Source organism: Phyllopteryx taeniolatus, chromosome 14, assembly GCF_024500385.1.
Source record: "Phyllopteryx taeniolatus isolate TA_2022b chromosome 14, UOR_Ptae_1.2, whole genome shotgun sequence".
NCBI classification, from domain to species: Eukaryota; Metazoa; Chordata; class Actinopteri; order Syngnathiformes; family Syngnathidae; genus Phyllopteryx; species Phyllopteryx taeniolatus.
In genome coordinates, this window is record NC_084515.1 from 3,177,286 (window position 1) to 3,197,896 (window position 20,611).

General features: G+C 42.2%; 1 protein-coding gene across 4 annotated transcripts in view; it reads right to left on the minus strand.

Moving 5' to 3' along the window:
- The window catches only part of gigyf2 (GRB10 interacting GYF protein 2), a 38,114-nt gene that overhangs the window by 521 nt on the left and 16,982 nt on the right, over positions 1 to 20,611 (minus strand). For all 4 annotated transcript variants that reach the window (XM_061796969.1, XM_061796968.1, XM_061796970.1 and 1 more), the window contains 16 exons: positions 17,678 to 17,834; positions 16,412 to 16,578; positions 14,595 to 14,689; positions 14,236 to 14,364; positions 14,021 to 14,151; positions 13,827 to 13,927; positions 12,457 to 12,597; positions 12,199 to 12,357; positions 10,496 to 10,771; positions 8,351 to 8,473; positions 8,028 to 8,282; positions 7,690 to 7,889; positions 3,642 to 3,793; positions 3,323 to 3,522; positions 213 to 369; positions 1 to 131 (listed from right to left, as the gene is read on the minus strand). The exon at positions 1 to 131 is cut by the window's left edge and continues 521 nt beyond it. In XM_061796969.1, the coding sequence (XP_061652953.1) occupies positions 64 to 131; positions 213 to 369; positions 3,323 to 3,522; positions 3,642 to 3,793; positions 7,690 to 7,889; positions 8,028 to 8,282; positions 8,351 to 8,473; positions 10,496 to 10,771; positions 12,199 to 12,357; positions 12,457 to 12,597; positions 13,827 to 13,927; positions 14,021 to 14,151; positions 14,236 to 14,364; positions 14,595 to 14,689; positions 16,412 to 16,578; positions 17,678 to 17,834 (2,511 nt within the window). In that variant the 3' untranslated portion in view covers positions 1 to 63. The remainder of the gene's footprint in view (positions 132 to 212; positions 370 to 3,322; positions 3,523 to 3,641; positions 3,794 to 7,689; positions 7,890 to 8,027; positions 8,283 to 8,350; positions 8,474 to 10,495; positions 10,772 to 12,198; positions 12,358 to 12,456; positions 12,598 to 13,826; positions 13,928 to 14,020; positions 14,152 to 14,235; positions 14,365 to 14,594; positions 14,690 to 16,411; positions 16,579 to 17,677; positions 17,835 to 20,611) is intronic.

Consider the following 20,611-nt stretch of genomic DNA (forward strand, 5'->3'; position numbering starts at 1 on the left):
GAGGGGGTTGGGTTCGAGTTAGGGGCTTGGTTGAAACAGTCAGTGGGTGTTGGCTGCATTCCCTTAAAAATCCTCCAGAGTCTCAATCTCCCCCATATTCAATCTCTCAGAAGCTGCGTTAACAGAAAAACCTGAGGGAATAAAAAGGCAAAACGAAGAGTTAAGACTTGTACCCGACTGTGATGAGCTGCGGTGGGACGATAGGCGCTTACCTAGTAGGCTAGGATCTGCACGGACCATCTTCTGCTTCTTTTTCTTCTTCCCTGAGGTGACAGTCTCAAAGCGCTGCTGTTGCTGCTGATTCTGTTGACCGCTTGTACGGTTGGCCTGGTAGAGTGTTGATGATCCCGTTCCATCCCACACAGAATCCTTGGCAGGAGATAATATTACAACACATTATGGCTGGATTTACACTGTTCAAGTGCTCAGTTCGGATTTGTTGACTGTACATTTCAAGTGACACATATCCCATACGGCTGTGACAATGAGAGAACACACAAAACATCCCACATGCACAATCCACAAATTACACGTAAGTAGTGCTACTCGTGTCAACAGCTGGCAGTGACGACACAGCAGTAAAACATAATACAGTAGACAAGGGGTGTCAAATTAATTTTTGTCTCGGGCTGCATTGTAGTTATGATTTTCCTCAGAGGGCCGTTAGAACAGTGAAATGTTTAATCACCAAATCATATTACCACCATTACACAACAAATTGAGGGATAACTAGTTTTGAAATCAGAAGACAAGGTAATAGTTTGTTCAAGTATTGTTTAAGTTACTGTAGAAGAAGGGTTTGGTAACAGAAAAATGCAATATCTTAACATTATTGTTTATTATTATGACAATTTGGAATTTGGGTACAGATTTGAGCAAAAATCACGGAAGTTGACGAGCATGATTTGCTTTCACGGGCCACATAAAATGATGTGGCGGGCCGCATCTGGCCCCCGGGCCTCGAGTTTGACACCATTGCAGTAGACCATGCAAATTTGTGAATTGTAATTAAAACATATCATATACCGTTGCGCACCAACATCTACACCACTCCAAAACCAAGTTCAATTGCCAATTAATATGATATATATATTTTTAAAAATTACGCTGTCATTGACTAAAATGGTGATACAATGGCACCAGCCGTCCATATGAGTCTGCGCTCACGCTGAGCCCCTGACCAGAGGTAAAGCAAACGCCTTTGGTTGCATCATCGTCCTATACATTTTTTCAAAGGTCTTAGAGCCATGAGAGATGCAAAATATATTAAGAGCTGACCAATCAGTGGAATAGGCAAAAATTAATCTGTACGCAACTTACCTTATTGACTGACCGCTTCCCTCTGCACAACAGCTATTGAATTTTAAGAAACCTACTCAAATGTATCTAACCTAAATATTTTTACTATTGTCTTTATATAAAAAAAAAAAAAATCTAGACTTTCGATTTTGAGGCGACAATGCCGCATGGCTCCCTCCCGCAGTGAGGGGAGAGGCGCAGTATTACAACACTACACTTTTATGAGAGTTAAGTTTGTTTTTAAGTTATTGTCAACACTTTAAATTGGTGAACAATGCCTAAAAATGAAAATGTGGGGACAGACCAAAAGTACCAATTTGGGAAAAAATATTAATTGACCATATTTGTACATGCAAAGTCTCCATTCTACAGCGATGAAATGACAAAACGTCATTGTCAAAACACCATTGTAAAATTTAATTTATAAGATTATCTCAATGAACTAAGTAAATTTAACTTAGATATGGAATACTAATCAAATCAGAGTTGCAGCAATTAAAACGATGATGTTTAGATATTTGAAAGTGCCCTGGGCAACTTTTTAGTGAAAAGGATGGGCCCTGGATTTAAAAAGGTAAAGACGTCTGTCATAGGCTACGGTCACGCTGCAGGGCATGATGCCAATTCGTATGTTTGTTAAATCCGAACATTTTATGTAGTCGTTCACGTTACAAAAACAAATGCGACTTCTACTGTTGACAAAATGAGTCCGTGGCGTCACACATATGCGCACAAAACAGGATGCCACATTGCGGATGCGCACAAACACAAGGCGTCATGTTTGTTGAATTACAGTGCCATGAAAAAGTATTGAGCCCTTTCTTATATTCTTGCATAGTTTCCGGACTTTACTGTTTAAGATAATCAAACTAATGTAAATACCAGACAAATATAACCCAAGTGAACTTAAAATGCCGTTTTTAAATGTTGATTTCATTAATTTAGTAAGAAAAAAAAAACTATTCAAATCTACCTGGCCCTGTGTGAAAAAGTGGCCCCCTAAACTTAACTGGTTTGACTATTCTCGGCCCCAGAGATGCCAGGGCCTTTCTGGGTGTTGTTGATTAATGGCTTTTGCTTTGCATAGTAGAGTTGCAGGTTGCACTCATGGATGTTGCACATTCGAACTGCTCTAAGTGCGAGAGGACTCTGCATCTTTTTGCACAATTGTCAAAAAAAGAACAATTTTTTTTTACCGGCATTACCAGATAACTAACAACCCTTTACTGCTCAGTGACTGTTTTTTTTGTCAATGTCTTTATGTCTCAAAAGTGTTCTCTGTCAATTGACTGTCTGTTGTCATACTAGAGCGGCTCCAACTACCGGAGACAACTTCCTTGTGTGTTTTTTGGACATACTTGGCAAATAAAGATGATTCTGATTGTGATGTAGCGCCGAACTGTATTTACTGACATTGGTTTTCTGAAGTTTTCCTGAGCCCATGTGGTGATATCCTTTACACATTGATGTCGGTTTTTGATGCAGTGCCGCCTGAGGGATCGAAGGTCACGGGCATTCAATGTTGGTTGGTTTTGATGATATTATGGACCGTAGATGATGAAATCCCTAAATTCCTTGCAATTGTACGTTGAGGAACATTGTCCAACTGTTCGACTATTTTCTCACGCACTTGTTCACAAAGATGTGGACCTCGCCCCATCTTTGCTTGTGAATGACTGAGCAATTCAGGGAAGCTCCTTTTATACCCAATCATGGCACCCACCTGTTCCCAATTATCCTGTTCACCTGTGGGATGTTCCAAACTGGTGTTTGATGAGCATAACAACTTTCTCAGTCTTTTTTGCCACCTGTCCCAGCTTTTTTGGAACGTGTTGCAGCCATAAAATTCCAAGTTAATGATTATTTGCTAAAAACAAAGTTTATCAGTGTGAACATTAAATATCTTGTCTTTGTAGTGTATTCAATTAAATATGGGTGTACAAATCATCGTATTTTGTTTTTCTTTATGTTTAACACAACGTCCCAACTTCATTGGAATTGGGGTTGTACATCTCTTGCTCACCTGCTGCTGTTTCAGGGCTTGCGGTTGGTTCTGCGGCAGCGGTGAAGTTTTTTGCTGATTAGCATTCTGTTTGGCACGGCGCTCCAGGAACTGCTTGGCAAAGTCCTTGGCCTCAGGAGTGTCCCCCAGGTAGGCCCTGACGTAGTCGTGGACCTCGTATGCAGACTCCACTTCTTTCAGGAACGACGCAAACGTGGGAACTATGGAGAAAATGCATATGTGTGTGTGTGTGTGGCTGGGGGGGGGGGGTGGTGGTGGGTGAAATGACCTCAAATGGATGGTTTTGCTTCCATGCCGCACAATTTCTTCCAATATTTACCATCCAGGTTGTTGGCTGTGTTGAGGCTGTGCAGAGTGCGCTCACACCACTGCATGAAGCTGTCCTGCTTGCTCTTGTTGACTCCTTGGAACAATTTGAGCAGCTTCTCTTCCTCCTCTACCTTCTTGTTTGCACGCCCGCTCAATGAATGACTTTACATGCCCAAACAAATGCAAAAAAAGACACAACATGAGAAAAGTGGGCATAACAGTCAGGACTATACAGAGGATATCAAGTCTACAGACTGTGTGTTGAAATGCCAGGATTTCGTGATATTTAAAAATAAATAAATAAATTAATTAATTTAAAAAGACCAGAAAAATCATTTCAAAACTTTTCCCACCATTAGTATCACTTATAACTTAAAAAAACAAATAAACTTAGAGGCAAAGTAAAAATAAACAACTGAGATAGCATGCTTCACTTCTGATTTTATTATGGTCCAGTGAAACTAAGGTTGAACATTTTTGGGCCATAATTCCAGGTATGTTTGATGCAAACAACAGTGCGCACCACCAAAAAAACACCATACCTATAAGCAGGGCTCTACACTAAATTTTGCACTAGTAGCACTGGTGTGACAAACCGTTTCAGTTGGTCACACCAGCACAGGATTTGGTCACACCCTTTTTGAGGAGGTAAAGGATGACCATGGTATACCATAGTTTCGTATGAAGTTAAGCTTGACAGTGACTTTAGATATATTAGCAAAATTTTTTATTGTGAATAAGAAGTTTGTCTGCAACAGGCAATTGTGGAGACAAAACATGTCAATTAATAAAAAAAAAAAAGGCTTAACTTATATTTGATCATTTGTTCGACTAGAGTGGTTAGCAGTCAGCTCTTATAGTAAGGGCTCCTAACCCTCTTCCCCTGGGAAATCAACTTAATTTTGAGCATTACCACAACCATATTATTGACTTACATTTAAAAACGATTGCATAAGTGTACCAGCATCAAATAAAAGTATTGTTTATGATTATTTACACTATTTTGCAATGTATTTACGAGCAAAACAAACCAATTTACCCATTTAAAAACATAGTCCCAACCAGAACATGGATAAATCATTACTACTGCAATTATTTCACTTTATTTTAATTTTTAATTTTTTAATCTTTAAAGGAGTCTGGGCTTTTTAACTTTGTACATATCTTTATGTCAACAGTGGGTACGGAAAGTATTCAGATTAAATTTTTCACTCTTTGTTATATTGCAGTAATTTGCTAAAATCATTTAAGTTCATTTCCCCTCCTCATTAATGTACACACAGCACCCCATATTGACAGAAAAAACAGTTGTTGAAATTTTTGCAGATTAAAAAAGAAATATTTTAATATCACACAGCCATAAGTATTGAGACCCTTTGCTCAGTATTTTGTAGAAGCACCCTTTTGAGCTAATACAGCCATGAGTCTTTTTGGGAATGAGTTTTTCACACCTGGATTTGGGGATCCTCTGCCATTCCTCCTTGCAGATCCTCTCCAGTTCTGTCAGGTTGGATGGTGAACATTGGTGGACAGCCGTTTTTTCAGGTCTCTCCAGAGATGCTCAATTGGGTTTAAGTCAGAGCTCTGGCTGGGGCATTCAAGAACAGACACTGGGTTTTTCTGAAACCACTCCTTCGTTATTTTAGCTGTGTGCTTAGGGTCATTGTCTTGTTGGAAGGTGAACCTTTGGCCCAGTCTGAGGTCCTGAGCACTCTGGAGAAGGTTTTTGTCCAGGATACTCCCGTACTTGGCCACATTCATCTTTCCTTTGACTACAACCAGTCGTCCTCTCCCTGCAGCTGAAAAAGACCTCAACAGCATGATGCTGCCACCACCATGCTTTACTGTTGGGACTGTATTCGACAGGTGATGAGCAGTGCCTGGTTTTCTCCACACATACTGCTTAGAATTAAGGCCTCATCAGACCTATATGAGACCTATTTTGGTCTCATCAGACCAGAGAATCTTATTTCTCACCATCTTGGAGTCCTTCAGGTGTTTTTTCTTTTTGCAAACTCCATGCGAGCTTTCATGTGTTTTGCACTGAGGAGAGGCTTCAGTCGGGCCACTCTGCAATAAAGCCCTGACTGGTGGAGGGCTGCAGTGATGTTGACGTTCTAGAACTTTCTCCCATCTCCCGACTGCATCTCACAGCTCAGCCACAGTCATCTTTGGGTTCTTCTTTACCTCTCACAAAGGCTCTTCCCTCCCTGATTGGCGAGTTTGGCTGGACGGCCAGCTCTAGGAAGGGCGTCTTCCTTTTAAGGATTATGGAGGCCACAGTGCTCTTAGGAACCTTAAGTGCGACATAATTTTTTTTTTAACCATGGCCAGTTCTGTGCCTTGCCACAATTCTGTCTCTGAGCTCTTCAGGCAGTTCCTTTGACCTCATGATTCTCATTTGCTCTGACATGCACTGTGAGCTGTAAGGTCTTATATAGGCAGGTGTGGGGCTTTCCTAATCAAGTCCAATCAGTATAAACAGTTGGACTCCAATGAAGGTGTAGAACCATCTCAAGGATCATCCGAAGAAATGGACAGCACCCGAGTTAAATATGAGTGTCACAGCAAAGGGTCTGAATACTTATAGCTGTGATATTTCAGTTTTTCTTTTTTAATAAATCTACAAAAATTGCAACAATTCCGTTTTTTTTCTGTCAATATGGAGTGCTGTGTACATTAATGAGGAAAAAAAATGATTTTAGCAAATGGCTGCAATATAACGAGTGAAAAATTTAAGGGGGTCTGAATACTTTCCGTACCCACTGTATGTCTATAGATTGATATATATATTTGATAGCATCATAAAGTTATTAAAAACTTTGCATAAGGAGTGAAATGAAAACGAGAGCCAAATTAAGCAGTGAATCTTTGCAGTTAACGGTATAATAATTTTGAGAGAATCATACGTGATGTCACTCAGGAACCAACTTTTGGGTTTATTGCAGTGACAAATGTGGCAGGATTGATAATGTTGTAAAAACAAAAGCTGTGGCTGACTTGTAGCGGGAGGAGTTCACCAGTTTACCAGACTTTACAAGGTAGGTGCGGGCAAGCAAGCTTGCTCACTAGTAGTCCAGATGAGTTGACGGTTCATACTTATCATTTAAAATGAACAAGTAGCAGGCCAGTGTCAATATAGGTATGTGGTGGCCACTGGCCAGACACAACCGCGTACTGGCACGTCTGTGACCCGCATATGTGGGGCGCATGTACGCGACGGTGCTGTGATAATAGCGTGTCCTATCTGGAAGAAGCAGTTATGTTGCAGCGGAAAGCCAATCATAGACAGCTCTCTTTCTTTCTCGCTCGGTGTCTCTCTCTCGCTATCCCTCACACTCAGAGCATGCAGTAGTTGATTCCAGTTGAAAAAAGAAGACTTTCAACCATTAAACATGGACTCACGCAAGTGTGACAAGATGGTATTTTTAATCGCACAAGCTGAAAACAAGGTCGCAAATGTGACCAATTTGGTCGCAGTCTCTGTATAGTGAAGCATTTTTAGTCTTTCTTTTCAGGTCAATGTGAAGGGGAACTTTTGATAAAGTGGTCATCTGTTTGTGAAGTCATTTTTTACTAAGCATTGGCAGCATCATTCTTTGTTGCCGAGGGCAAAGGTGGAGGGAATTATGAACAGTTCAAAATAGCAGTCAGTGGTAGGACAAAACCTTCAGGCTTCTGCTAGAAAGAAAGGTCTGGAACAGCTTACCGGATGATCTAAACTTTATTTGAGGTTAATCAGAGCATTTTAAATGGTGGCAGGTATGTGCTGACTCTCATTTAACATCTCTGAATCTGATTGGTTAATTTCTGAACATGCCCAGTTATAAGACGGTGTGCACACTTGTGCAACCACATTATTTCAGTTTTTTAACTTCCCCTGTCAAAAAGATTTTTTAAAAATTCAATTGCGTTGTACAGGTTATAGACCACATTAATGGTAGAAAAAGTGTATTCATGTTATCTATCTGACATTTTTTAAATATCACAAAAACAGGGCTGTGTAGACTTTTTCTATCCACTCTACATTGGTCAGTTTTGGCAGCCTTGACTCATACCTGTGATTGGCATTGCCCTTGTTTTTCTGCGCATTTCCTTTCCTAGTGGGGGGAGGCTGTTGGACGGCCTCCTTCACAGCCTCGTCCCAGAAGCCCATGTTGGAGTTGTGGGTGTCGCCCCAGATGCTGCTCGCGTCCACCGCCCAGTTTGAGCAGGGGCTGGTGTTCACCGAGCCCCACACGGAGTTGCTCAGAGATGCCTGTGACGAAAATTACACTTTTAAAAAAACAAAACAAAAAAAATGAAGCAACACTTGTCCTAATTTCTTCCACTGAGCAGGTTAGGATCCTCAACAAATGGCCCTTTGCTCATTGATACTACCATATGTGTTACCCACAGTTCTGTTCTGCGGTCGGACCGGCTGGGTAAAGATGGGATTCTGCAGCTGCTGTTGTTGCTGTTGCTGTGGCGGCTGCTCCTTCCTCTGTTTCATCTGCTGCGCTTCCTCCCTCTGAATCTCCAGAAGGGACTTCATAACAGGCGCCTGCTTGGCGGCATGCCCCCATCCCGACAACTTGGCCTGGGCCTGCTGGGCCTGCTGCAGAGCCTGGTGCTGCTGCAGCTTCAGGAGCTCATGCTGCTGGCGCTGCTGCTACGGGGTGGACGCAAAATAAGGGTGTTAAAATTATACAAAAACCCAAGTGATCATTATGGTTTTACCTCTTCTAGTGCCTGTCTTTCCCGCTCCTCTTCCAGCTTCTGGATCTCTGCCAGTGACAGGGTGTTCTGATTCTTGTTGTTAGTGTTGGCAGACTGCTGGCCCCACTTTGATGACAACGGAAGCTAGAAACACGAAAGAGTGTTGGTTCCGCTTGACAAATATTTATTCATTTCTGTTTGCGTCTTTGAATATATTATAATTTAAATCAGGGGTGCGCAAGGTAAGGCCCACTTCGTTCTTTAATCCAGGCCACTGAGCATTTACGTTATCAACAGTTCAGTAATATTGGTTGCATTTATAGCCCTTTTTCTACAAAATTGGATTAACAAATTCTTTCAAACTATTGTTTAACTCATAACTTTAAATTATTAATTATGCAATTTTAAAAAGGAGAATGGAGGATTGTTATATCATTAATATATGATATGATTAATATGATTTTGTTTTTACCTCATGTACAAATGATGTGCTCATCTGTCTGTTTTTAAAATTAAATGTGTCCAGTTGATGGGGCCGTGTGCTATTTTACAAAACTTTACATTTCCAATGCATCAATTCATATGGCTGTATTTGTGGTGTTGGTCTTAAAAACTGAAAATCCTAAAATAGCAAATCCTTATGATAGCAAAAACTGGACTATTTATTTATGACACTTAATTATACATGATTAAAAAAAAATATATATAACAATAGTCTCTGGTCTATGGTGTAAACCAGAAATTAAATAACTAAATACATAAAACTTTCTCTAACAAAAGAGCTACTGTTTAAAAGATAAGAACTAAATGACAATGGAGTTAAGGAAACAAACTTGTTGTCTGTGCCACAAACTGCAACAACGTAAACATTGAGGTAACACCATAACAGACTTCCTTATCTGTGCTGAAAACCAGAAATTAAATAAAAAAATAAGTAAAAAACCTCTCATATTGTCTTCAAAAGGAGTTTGCGACAGCCCAGTGCTCTCTGTGCAGCCAGGTTAACAACAGTGTACGCGAAGTACACACTACTACACTACAGGTGTTACGGCAGTGTTGCAAAAGGCACAGTCATCGTACTCAGTTTATTGGACACAACACTGCCGACAAAAATGGACTTTCACTTTGCGCCGCTCCCCTCGTTCCTCGCACTCCCCGGTGAGCTGATTGAATTAACCGAGATGAAGGATGCACAGCTAAGTGCTGTGCGAATCCACAACTTGGGTAGCAGGGCCAATGCATTTTTCGTACTCTCTGAAATGCGCAGAAGTATGCGGACTGTGTCGCCTTGTTGGCAGGACATTTTGCTACTCCACAGACTAGTGTAAGTAGTGAAAATTGAAAGTAACAGTAATCCGCCAGACTATAGGCGGATTACTTTGCGTCAGCAATGGCAACATGCAAAAAATGCATCTTCAATCTATGCTTACGTTTGATTAAATTAACTTAAAAAAATATTAATTATATTAAGTTTATTAGCACTATGAGCACCCTTGTATGTGGAACAAAGGGACAGCGTTGAAAGGGTCGTGTTGCGGTTCTGCCATTTCAAAGATGGCACAGGATCTTGGATTTTCGGTTTCGATACGGAATCGTTACAGCCTTATAAACATCCACTCTTTCATTGCGATGTCACTTAACTGGAGAGAGAAAAACTAGCTGAGACTTTGTAAGGACGAGCTTTCAGACATGTCTCAAGGAAATGTCCAGGACAAACTAAAGCTCCAGAAAGACCAAACGGCTTAAATTGGCTCCCTCGGCAAGCAATTTTATTTGTGCTTACAAAAAGATATGCATCACTGTGTTACATCCTTGGAAATGCTATTGTGCTCATTTATACTTAGTTTTCATGCAATCTGCAAATAATGTGAAGCACCAATGTTCATTGAGCTGAGGGACAGCTAGTCTGTCCCCCGCACCACATGACCTGTGCCAAATTTGGAGCCCACCCAAACTCTGTCTTACTACAATCTTCAAGGTTTACTGAGTTAACAGACTGTTTCAAAAAGGACTTCACAACTTTTCTACTTAATCAGGAGCTTGGCAACAACACAATGTGGAGCAGCTGTATTTGGGTTTGGCACTGTTATGTATTTGTTGTCTTACTGCTTTGCATTGTGCACCTACAAAGCTTTGTGGTTACTGTCGAGCAAAAAACAATTTTACCTTCATTTGTGCAAGCTGCTGTTGCTGTTGCAGTCTCCTGAGAGCCTCCTGTTGCTGCTGCCTCTGTCTCTGCAGCTCCTGCTGTCGTTGCGCCTCCTGGTCCCTCCTCTTCTGCTCCTCCTGCTGTTGCTCAGCCAGGGCAGCCGCCGCCGCAGCAGCAGCAGCAGCTGCCGCCGCCGCAGCCGCAGCAGCAGCCGCCGCCTCCTCCTCTGCCCGCTTCTCCGCTTCGTGCCTCCTTAATGCTTCCAGCTCCTCTTGTTTTCTGCGCTCCTCCTCCTGTTGGGGGCAGATGTGGTAGGTGAGGGAAATGGCTCACTCCGGTAATAAGCAAATAAAGGTTTGTCTAAAGCCAGCCGCTCACCGAGCGATGCAGTTGAACTAGACAGAACTGGGAAATTGCAAATAAATTACAGGGGGCAACTGACTTGCACATCTGGCAACTGACCCTCGCACAGCTACCTACTCTCTGCAATAAACAACTGCGATCCCTGGCCCGTTGCCAACCATACGTGCGTCTGCATCACTGGTGTCAAACTGGTGGCACGGGGGCCAGATCTGGCCCGCCACATAATTTAATGTGGCCTACGAAAGCAAATAAAAATTGCTAATTGCGTTCTGGTTTAATAACATTGAGATATTTGCAAGCATTTTTTTGTTACCAATCACCCTTTGAAAAGAAATGTAATCGCTGAAAAACATGATTTTATAGGCTTCTGATTTCAAAACTGGTTATTCATCAATGTGTTGTTTTCGTTTATATGGGTTCACAGTCGTAGCGGCCCTCTGATGGAAGTCATAACTACGATGTGGCCCGTGACAAAAATGAGTTTGACACCCCTGGTCTACATCGAACAGTCATCCTCCCTGCTTTCCCAACAGCTCAGAAACTACAGAGGGAATGCTATACTCCAGCCATGAGATGTGGCTGGCTAGCTTGCGCGGCTAAAACCTGTCCTTCCACGGTGCCGAGCCGCTCCTGTAAGTCACAAATTTTATTTGTGTTTGTTTGCACTATTTTGCGCTATATAGTGCTGATTTTTTTTGTTTTGAGATCTGTACGATAAATATTCTCAAAATTACATAGTATCTTTGTTTTATTCATTGTTGACGCACTATATAACCCGTTCAAAAACAACTTTTACGCTTCCATATATATCATGATATATGCGAAAGGATTGAATTTAAAATGTTTTAGGCCATGAAAATGCATTATAACCTTTACAGGTGAAATTTATTTTCCCTGTAAACTTTAGAACTGACATGTCCAACTGTTAATGATTCAGTACGTTTTGCATAACTTCCTGTTCAATAAATAAATGTGTACGATCTATAAAAATTTCCAAGGACCCATCTTCTGTTTTTCTTTGGCTTCAAGTCTGTGTTGCAACCTTCTGACAAATACTCAGTGGCCACTTCCTGTTTGAAGCCCCGCAATGAAAAGTTACTGTTGATCAATTGTTAAGCATCGGCTTGATCTCATGATGTCAAAATGTGAACAGCTTGATGAAGAGGATTCGTTAAATACTAATTGCAACTGAACCAAGGAAATGGTATTTGAGACATTAATGGACACAATGGTCCAAACACCTGTTGTGAATTTTGCCCATTAGCTCCTTGTTAGAGAACAGCAAGTTGTGCAAAAAGTACTGACACATTGGATGTGTGCATTTGAAAGTTTAGAGAAGGTGAGCAGCTGCCTTTACCTGTTTGCGAAGGAACTCCTCCCTTTTCTTCCTCTCCTCCTCTTCTCTTCTCCTCTCTTCAAGTCTTCGCAGGGCTTCCTCCTGTGCCTCTCTCTCTTCCTCCTCCTTTTTTCTCCTATGTGCCTCCTCCTGCTCTCTCTGTCGTCTCAGAGCTTCCTCCTACAGATTTACACAATTGTTAGTGCTACCAACCCCCTGATCAAATGTTGTGGAGGCAATTTCCTAATAAATAAATAAATAAAAATTCTATCGCTCAACCTGTTTTTGTCTCGCCAACTCCTCCTCCTCTAGGCGCTTACGCTCCGCCTCTTGACGAGCCCGCAGAGCCTCCTCCAGACGCTTTCGCTCTTCTTCTTCCCTTTTGGCTCTCATTTCGGCTTCACGCCTCTCCAGTTCCAACTGATTGATAACACAAGAAGAGAACAAGTGTTTTCTGAAAGGTTCTACGGCAGAACTACCCCAGTTGGAACTCACCTTTTGGAAACAAATCATTCCATACTAACAAGGCACTTTGTGTTAGGGTGAAGAAACGTATAACGTATAAGCGTCACCCCACTATTTTTAAATCTGAACTTTTTTTTCCACATAGGCTGCAATGCAGATATTGCAAATAGAAATGGGAGAGAAAAAAAACTGCAAGCCTTACTGTAGTAATATAAACAAGTGGAAACAACACAAAATAACATAAGTGAAAATACTGCTTGTGCCACAACAAAACGTGCATGGCAAAAATAAGGTCCAGAAACTATAGTCACATTTATTCGAAGTCACCCCGCTCATTGAAGTCCGTCATCAAGTCAAATAGAAGCAGAACACGTAGTCCATGTTTTGAACATGAGGGTGTGAGCGTTTGAGCGGAATAGAGCTAAATATTAGACTTTGCGCCGATTTTATCGGCCTTCACCGGGAGGAGACCCTGGGGACGACCCAGGACACGCTGGAGAGACGTCGTCCTTCAGCTGGCCTGGGAACGCCTCGGGATCCCCCCGGAAAAGCTGGATGAAGTGGCTGGGGAGAGGGAAGTCTGGGCGTCCCAAATATCCTGATCGAGTAAAGCCTACTAAATATCGATCCAAATCTTCGATGTTTGCAGATTTTCATTAAAAACGTGAACAGATAACACTTCAGCATGAAGCTCATTGAAAAATTCAAGGAGAATAAGCATGATTTTGTTGAATAGACATGACACTCCTGGGATTGGGAAAATGAAAATAAACCGCAGTGATAAAAGCTGGGGGAAAAGTTTCGGTTTATCCAGTAACCTTCACATATTCACAGTTTGTGACTTCACCTGGTGCGTTTGAAAAAAAAAAAAAAAAAATTTTAATATCCTCTGTTAGTCGCTAAATGATGACTCAGGTGACTCTTCACCACATCTGCATGTACATGCGCACTCTGGTGCATTTTTTTCAAAATCAAGTAACGCGCAAGCCATTTATTTTTAAGTGTAATGCTCTAAGATGAGCTTTAAATAATATTACAATTACAAATAGGCAATTACAAACATTGGGAGGTGATGGTCAATTACTCACGGTTTTTCGCTATTCGTGGCAGGGCTCTGTCCCTATTCCCCATAAATAGTTGATTAGTGTATTCTGAATTTCACATTAAGCAGGAATATGAATTACCTTTGCAGCCTTTGATTTCTCTAACTGCTGCATCTGCTCGATGGTAGGCGCCTTTGCCATGGAGTCTATGGGCAAGTCCCACACACTGCTGCCATCCCATGCTGTTGAGAAAAAAGAAGAAGACAAAAAAAAAGAAAAAAAATCAGTACAACACGCACTGGTAATTGTTTTATACTTCAGTGAGGTTCACTCACTGCTTGAAGTAGCTGGGGGGAGATTTGGTGTGCAGCAAGCCTGAGAGGACGGGTTCTGCATTTCCCATACAGAACCTGAGTCGGGTACAGACAGGGAACGTGAAACAGGAGGCAGAAGGCTCTCAGATGTTCTGCAAAAAGAGGGGAAACCAATCAACTGTTACAACCATAACAAGTAAGTGTTATGGTAGTGATAAAGTGGAAGTTGTGTAGACCTTATCTTGAGAGCCTGGTATTGCTGTTGAAGCAGGTTGAGCTGCTGTTGGTGTTGTTGCTGCTGTTGAAGAGGAGCCGAGCTCAGGACTGCAGCCTTCTGCTGGGCGAGGGCCTGAGCATACTGCTGCCTAAAAGGCCATATCAAAGACATTTCACCCTTTGATATAAAGCTTTGGGTGCTTTTTTAATGCTACAAAATAGGACTGTTTGTGTGGCCATCAGTAAATGTGATGGAGTATTTAAAACTAATCATTTACTTCCAACTCCTGTAGCAGGTTGGGCTGAAAGAGGCACATACCTAAGTGTCTTTATTTGGATATCATGCAGCATTGCAGATTTTTACAGATGGATGTACTACCTTAACAGGTATTGATATTGTAGCTGCTGTAACTGGTAAAGGTTGAGAGCAGTGAGCTCCTGCTGCCTCTTCAACCTTTCTTGATTGGCGTCCCCCTACATCAACATCACGGGACAAAGACACAAGATTGTTCATAATCAGGCTACAAACGTGAAAAGAAGAGCTGAGTGTCGTGTATATCTAGGGTTTCGCGACTGATGCTTGCATATAAGAACTAGAATCCAGCTAAATTCTCAAACCCCTCTTAAGCAAAAACCCTACATAAAATAAAGGCTGTTCTGAAAAATGCAGCCATAACAACCAATTCTCGCTCAATTAATCTTAAATCTTAACAAGATGTGGAAAGCAACTAAGTTTACTGTTAAACTTAAATTTAAAGTTTTACTTTTTCTTTTTTTTCCCCAGAGTGAAGAATGGCATTCAATGAGCAATGAAAATGAATTTTGTGTGTTACAGTGTGCTTGAAACTACTAGCGTGTGCAAGGATTTTAGGGGGAATTCAATAAAATCAAATTTTTTTAGGTGGTACCTGGTGTAAAAATGTTACTACAAAACAGCGAACTCACTATATACAGTGGGTACGAAAAGTATTCAGACCCCCTTAAATCTTTCACTCTGTTATATTGCAGCCATTTGCTAAAATCATTTAAGTTTATTTAATTAAGTTTAGTTATTCCCCCCCCTCAATGTACACACAGCACCCCATATTGACAGAAAAAAACAGAATTGTTGATATTTTTGCAGATTTATTAAAAAAGAAAAACTGAAATATCACACAGCCATAAGTATTCAGATCCTATGCTCAGTATTTAGTCAAAGCACCCTTTTGAGCTAATACAGCCATGAGTCTTTTTGGGAATGATGCAGCAAGTTTTTCAAACCTGGATTTGGGGATCCTCGTTCTGAAGCCACTGCTTGTTCTGAAGCCACTGCTTCGTTATTTTAGCTGTGTGCTTAGGGTCATTGTCTTGTTGGAAAGCGAACCTTCGGCCCAGTCTGAGGTCCTGAGCACTCTGGAGAAGGTTTTTGTCCAGGATATCCCTGTACTTGGCCACATTCATCTTTCCTTCGATTACAACCAGTCGTCCTGTCCCTGCAGCTGAAAAAGACCTCAACAGGATGATGCTGCCACCACCAAGAGTTCTGGTCGTCCCAAATGTCTTCCATGTAAGGATTATGGAGGCTACTGTGCTCTTTGAAACCTTTAGTGCAGCAGAAATGTTTTTTGTAACCTTGGCCAGATATTAGCCTTGCCACAATTCTGTCTCTGACCTCTTCAGGCAGTTCCTTTGACCTCATGATTCTAATTTGCTCTGACATGCACTGTGAGCTTTCATAATCAAGTCCAGTCAGTATAATCAAACACAGCAGAACTCCAATGAAGGTGTAGAACCATCTCAAGGATGATCAGAAGAAATGGACAGCACCAGAGTTAAATATATGAGTGTCACAGCAAAGGGTCTGAATACTTATGGCTGTGTGATATTTCAGTTTTTCTTTTTTAATAAATCTGCAAAAATTCCAACAATTCCATTTTTTTTCAGTCAATATGGGGTGCTGTGTATACATTGAGGAAAAAATGAAATTATTTTTGCAAATGGCTGTAATATAACAAAGTGAAATATTTAAGGGGGTCTGAATACTTTCCATACCCACTGTATATCGGTTTGTTTCAATTGTTTACATTTTGATTAATGTTTTGTTTTAAACATAATGCATATTTGCTTACATTTGGTTAGGACATGTAGTTGCCCAGATATATTCAGGTTTAAAAAATACTCGTGTTATTTAAAACAACATATTGGTTGAACACACACCTGGAGAGGTGGTGGCGCAGGTCCTGGAGTGAATGGGACTCTCCCCCAAATCTTCATCATCTCCCCCAAGGCCTGAAAAATGTCATCGCAGCCTCTTTTAACCAGGAGGGACATGGTGAAGTAACCTGCCTGGAACCATTCTGCCATCTCCTGGTTGCTGAATGGTCCTGATGGGAGGGAGGATGGGGGAAGAGATTATGTTCAAACTAAGCACATCTGCCTCACAGTTCTGCAAACCGGGGTTCAAATCCCAGCCCCACCTGTGTGGAGTTTGCATGTTCTCCCCGTGCCTGCGTGGGTTTTCTCCGGGTACTCCAGTTTCCTCCCACATCCCAAAAACATGCATGCTAGGTTGATTGAAGACTCTAAATTGCCTGTAGGTGTGAATGTGAGTGCAAATGGTTGTTTGTTTATAGGTGCCCTGCGATTGGCTGGCGACCAGTTCACGGTGTACCCCACCTCTCGACCGAAGATAGCTGGGATAGGCTCCAGCACGCCCGTGACCCTAGTGAGGAGAAGCGGTGTAGAAAATGGATGGATGGATATTCAAACTCGGCTCACTGAGGTTCCCATACATTCTAACTTTGTAACTTCCTGCTTATCTCACTAGGGAGACGTCGCCACGACTGCTGAGGCTGATCAGTCGCGGCGACTCCGGGGCCTGAGAGTCCAAAATATTACTTGCGCTCTCACCAGGAAGATGTCTCTGAGATGTCTCCAGACACTGTTACAATCACTTATATATCCTTATATACAATACAGTCATTAAACAACATATACAGTAATGCCTTGAGATATGAGTTTAATTTGTTCTGTGACTATGCTCTTATCTCAAACACTTGTATCTCAGAACATATTTCTGCATTAAAATGAATGGGAATGCAATTCATCTGTTCGAGTTCCCCCCAAAACACAATTTAAAATTAAAAAAAAAACAAAAAAACATTGTTATAAAAACAGAGGAGAATGGAAAGCTATTCAGTGGTTTTATGGAGTGTAATCAAGCCAAAAGTCTCACACACCAGCACACGCGGAGGATTCATTTCGCACTCACTCTATGATATTCAGCTCCGTTAATTTTTTTCTTAATGGGCGAGTCGCTAAAAGGTCTCCAATGAAATCGAACGTTCGATTTCACTGCGACTCCTTGGCCACCTGGCTAGTCTCAAGGAGACTCCAGGTGGCATCACAAAGACGTCTCCGCAACCAGCGGAGACTCGCGTCGCCATCAGGTCGGCAACTAGTCTCCAGGCCAGTGGGTCTTACCCTGTATTTCCCCTTGAGGGTCTTTGTAAAACCATTTGAGTGCCGCCTTGTGGGTGAGAGGCAGGCCTGCAGGTTTGGGCTTTTCAGAGGTTTTTGCTGCAAGTCTGTCATCATCCACCACGCCATCCTGCAGGTAAGCCACCATCTTCTCTGCTTCCTAGAGATAGAAGGGTGGAGAAAGGCAAGTGACATGATTCAGAGTATGTCATCAATAATGCAATGAAACTTCATAGTGTAGCTTCAGAGGCAGGGGGCAAAAGTCACCTTTATCACAAAAAAATTCAGGAACTCATGCTCACTGCCCGGGTGCGCATGTGTGATGGACCGGTGGTCATCAGGCGCAGTCTTGCCAGAGGACGTTACCACCGTCTCCCGGTTTGAAGTTAAGGATGGGCGAGTACCGATACCAGGTATTGTTATCAGGCGTATACCGACCTTATCTCAAGGTATTGGGTGCTATGAAAGCTGCTGATACCAGCCACAGATACTTATAGGTCCCCTTCCATCATCATCCATCCATTTTTTTAAAGTGAATTTTGATCATCTTTGATATTCTTTTATTGGGTTTGCATAATAGTTTTGAATGGAAGTGCCCGAAATGTCCTTTTTTAAGGTATGCTAGTTAATCTTTTCGGCCTGGCATTTGAGAAGGTCGGATTTCTAATTAATATGCAACATGTAAATGAGCTTTACTTTGATTAGATCGCTCATCTTCCCCAATTTAAATATGGAAAACTGCTTGGCTCTGATTTGTGGATATTACGGTGTCTGCTAGAGTAGAGGCTTGGGGTGGTCAAGCATTCATAGATATGTCAGATACATCAATGCAACGTTCAGGCTTCCGTCCCTCGCAAGAGTTGGATCGTGGGGTTCTTAACACACACTGAAGAACCATTCACTTCAGTTGTGTCACATTGATATGCTCCTCCCACCTCGGTCCTCTTCTGCGGGTCGTCGGCGCGCTCGCATCCAGCAAAGGTGTCCTGTAAGCGGCCACGGCCAGCACGACAAGTCACCCCGCAGCTGGTTCCTTTGATATATATATATATATTTTTTTTTGTTCTTTCCAGTTCTTCTCCTCCCCATTCCAGCTGCTCGGCCCCACGACCCATCGCAGCTGGCGACGAGCAGCCACGGCTGCTAGCGGGATGCCCGTCACCCGTTACTATCATTATAAAGCACAATTCACCAATAATCAGAATCAGAATTATCTTTATTTGCCAAGTATGTCCAAAAAACACACAAGGAATTTGTCTCCGGATATCACCACATGGGTTCAGGAACACTTCAGAAAACCAACGTCAGTAAATACAGTTCGGCGCTACATCCGTAAGTGCAACTTGAAAATCTACTATGCAAAGCAAAAGCCATTTATTAACAACACCCAGAAACGCCGCCGCCTTCTCTGGGCCCAAGCTCATCTAAGATGGACTGAAGCAAAGTGGAAAAGTGTTCTGCACTCCGACGAGTCCACATTTCAAATTGTTTTTGGAAATTGTGGATGTCGTGTCCTCCGGGCCAAAGAGGAAAATAACCATCCTGATTGTTATGGACTCAAAGTTCAAACCACATTCTGCACGTGTTAAAACAGTGTGGCTTCGTAGTAAAAGAGTGCGGGTACTAGACTGGCCTGCCTGCAGTCCATACCTGTCTCCCATTGAAAATGTGTGCCGCATTATGAAGTGTAAAATACGACAACGGAGACCCGGACTGTTGAACAGCTGAAGCTGTACATCAAGCAAGAATGGGAAAGAATTCCACCTACAAAGCTCCAACAATTAGTGTCCTCAGTTCCCAAACATTTATTGAATGTTGTTAAAAGAAAAGGTGATTTAACACAGTGGTAAACATGACCCTGTCCCAGCTTTTTTGAAACATGTTGCAGCCATAAAATTCTAAGTTAATGATTATTTGCTAAAAACAATAAAGTTTATCAGTTTGAACATTAAATATCTTGTCTTTGTAGCGTATTCAATTAAATATAGGTTGAACATGATTTGCACATAATTGTATTCTGTTTTTATTTATGTTTAACACAACGTCCCAAACTTCGTTGGAATTGGGGTTGTATAACCTGTGTTGTTATAACTGATTCCAGCACTAATAATTAAAGTCTATAGTGTTTCTATGGAACTTAGTGAATGAACACCATATCACATGCACTGGTGTATGGAGTTGCTTAGCCGGCACATCGAGGAAGGGTGAGCCCCTGGTGGGGGGGGGAGACAACCAGGGGTACGCCACCGACCACCCAGGACCCAGGGAGTTCCCGAGCCCGACCGAAGCGCCCCGACCAGTCCCAAGGGGAGGGGCACGGGCAAAGGACCACTCCCCCCCACGCCCAACCCCCACCATTGCCACCACCCCCAGAGAGCATGGGGGGCCCCAGCCACCAACAGGGCTTAGCGCAGGAGCCAGCCGCCACCTAAAAAAAAACACTGTCATAGCCCACTTAAGCGAGCCCAAGTTAAGCGCCCGTCGTGAGTAGGGTTGGACATCAAGAATCGAGAACCGACCGGAACCGGGACTAACCGGCCCCCCCCGAAACCTAAAAACCACGGCCCCGACGCCCATAGTCCGCCCATCCCAAAGAAGAAGCGTCAAAAACCAACAAAGTAGAACACGTGCGAGGACGCACCCCACCCCTGCGAAAATCAATGACCAGTCGCCCCAGTTCAACACCTGGAACAAGACCATACCGCTCAAAGGAGGCCCCCACGACGTTTCTAAAACTGTAGGCATGTATTTCACTAAAACAAATAGAGTATCACCTGACCCCGACATACTTGTTAATGGAGAAAAAATGCAAATTGTCAGCCAATACAAATATCTCGGGTTAATAATAGATTCACAGCTTTCCTTTAAAGCCCATATTGACAAATTGTGTAAAAATATCAAATTAAACCTCGCAAATTTTCGTGCAATTCGGAATGA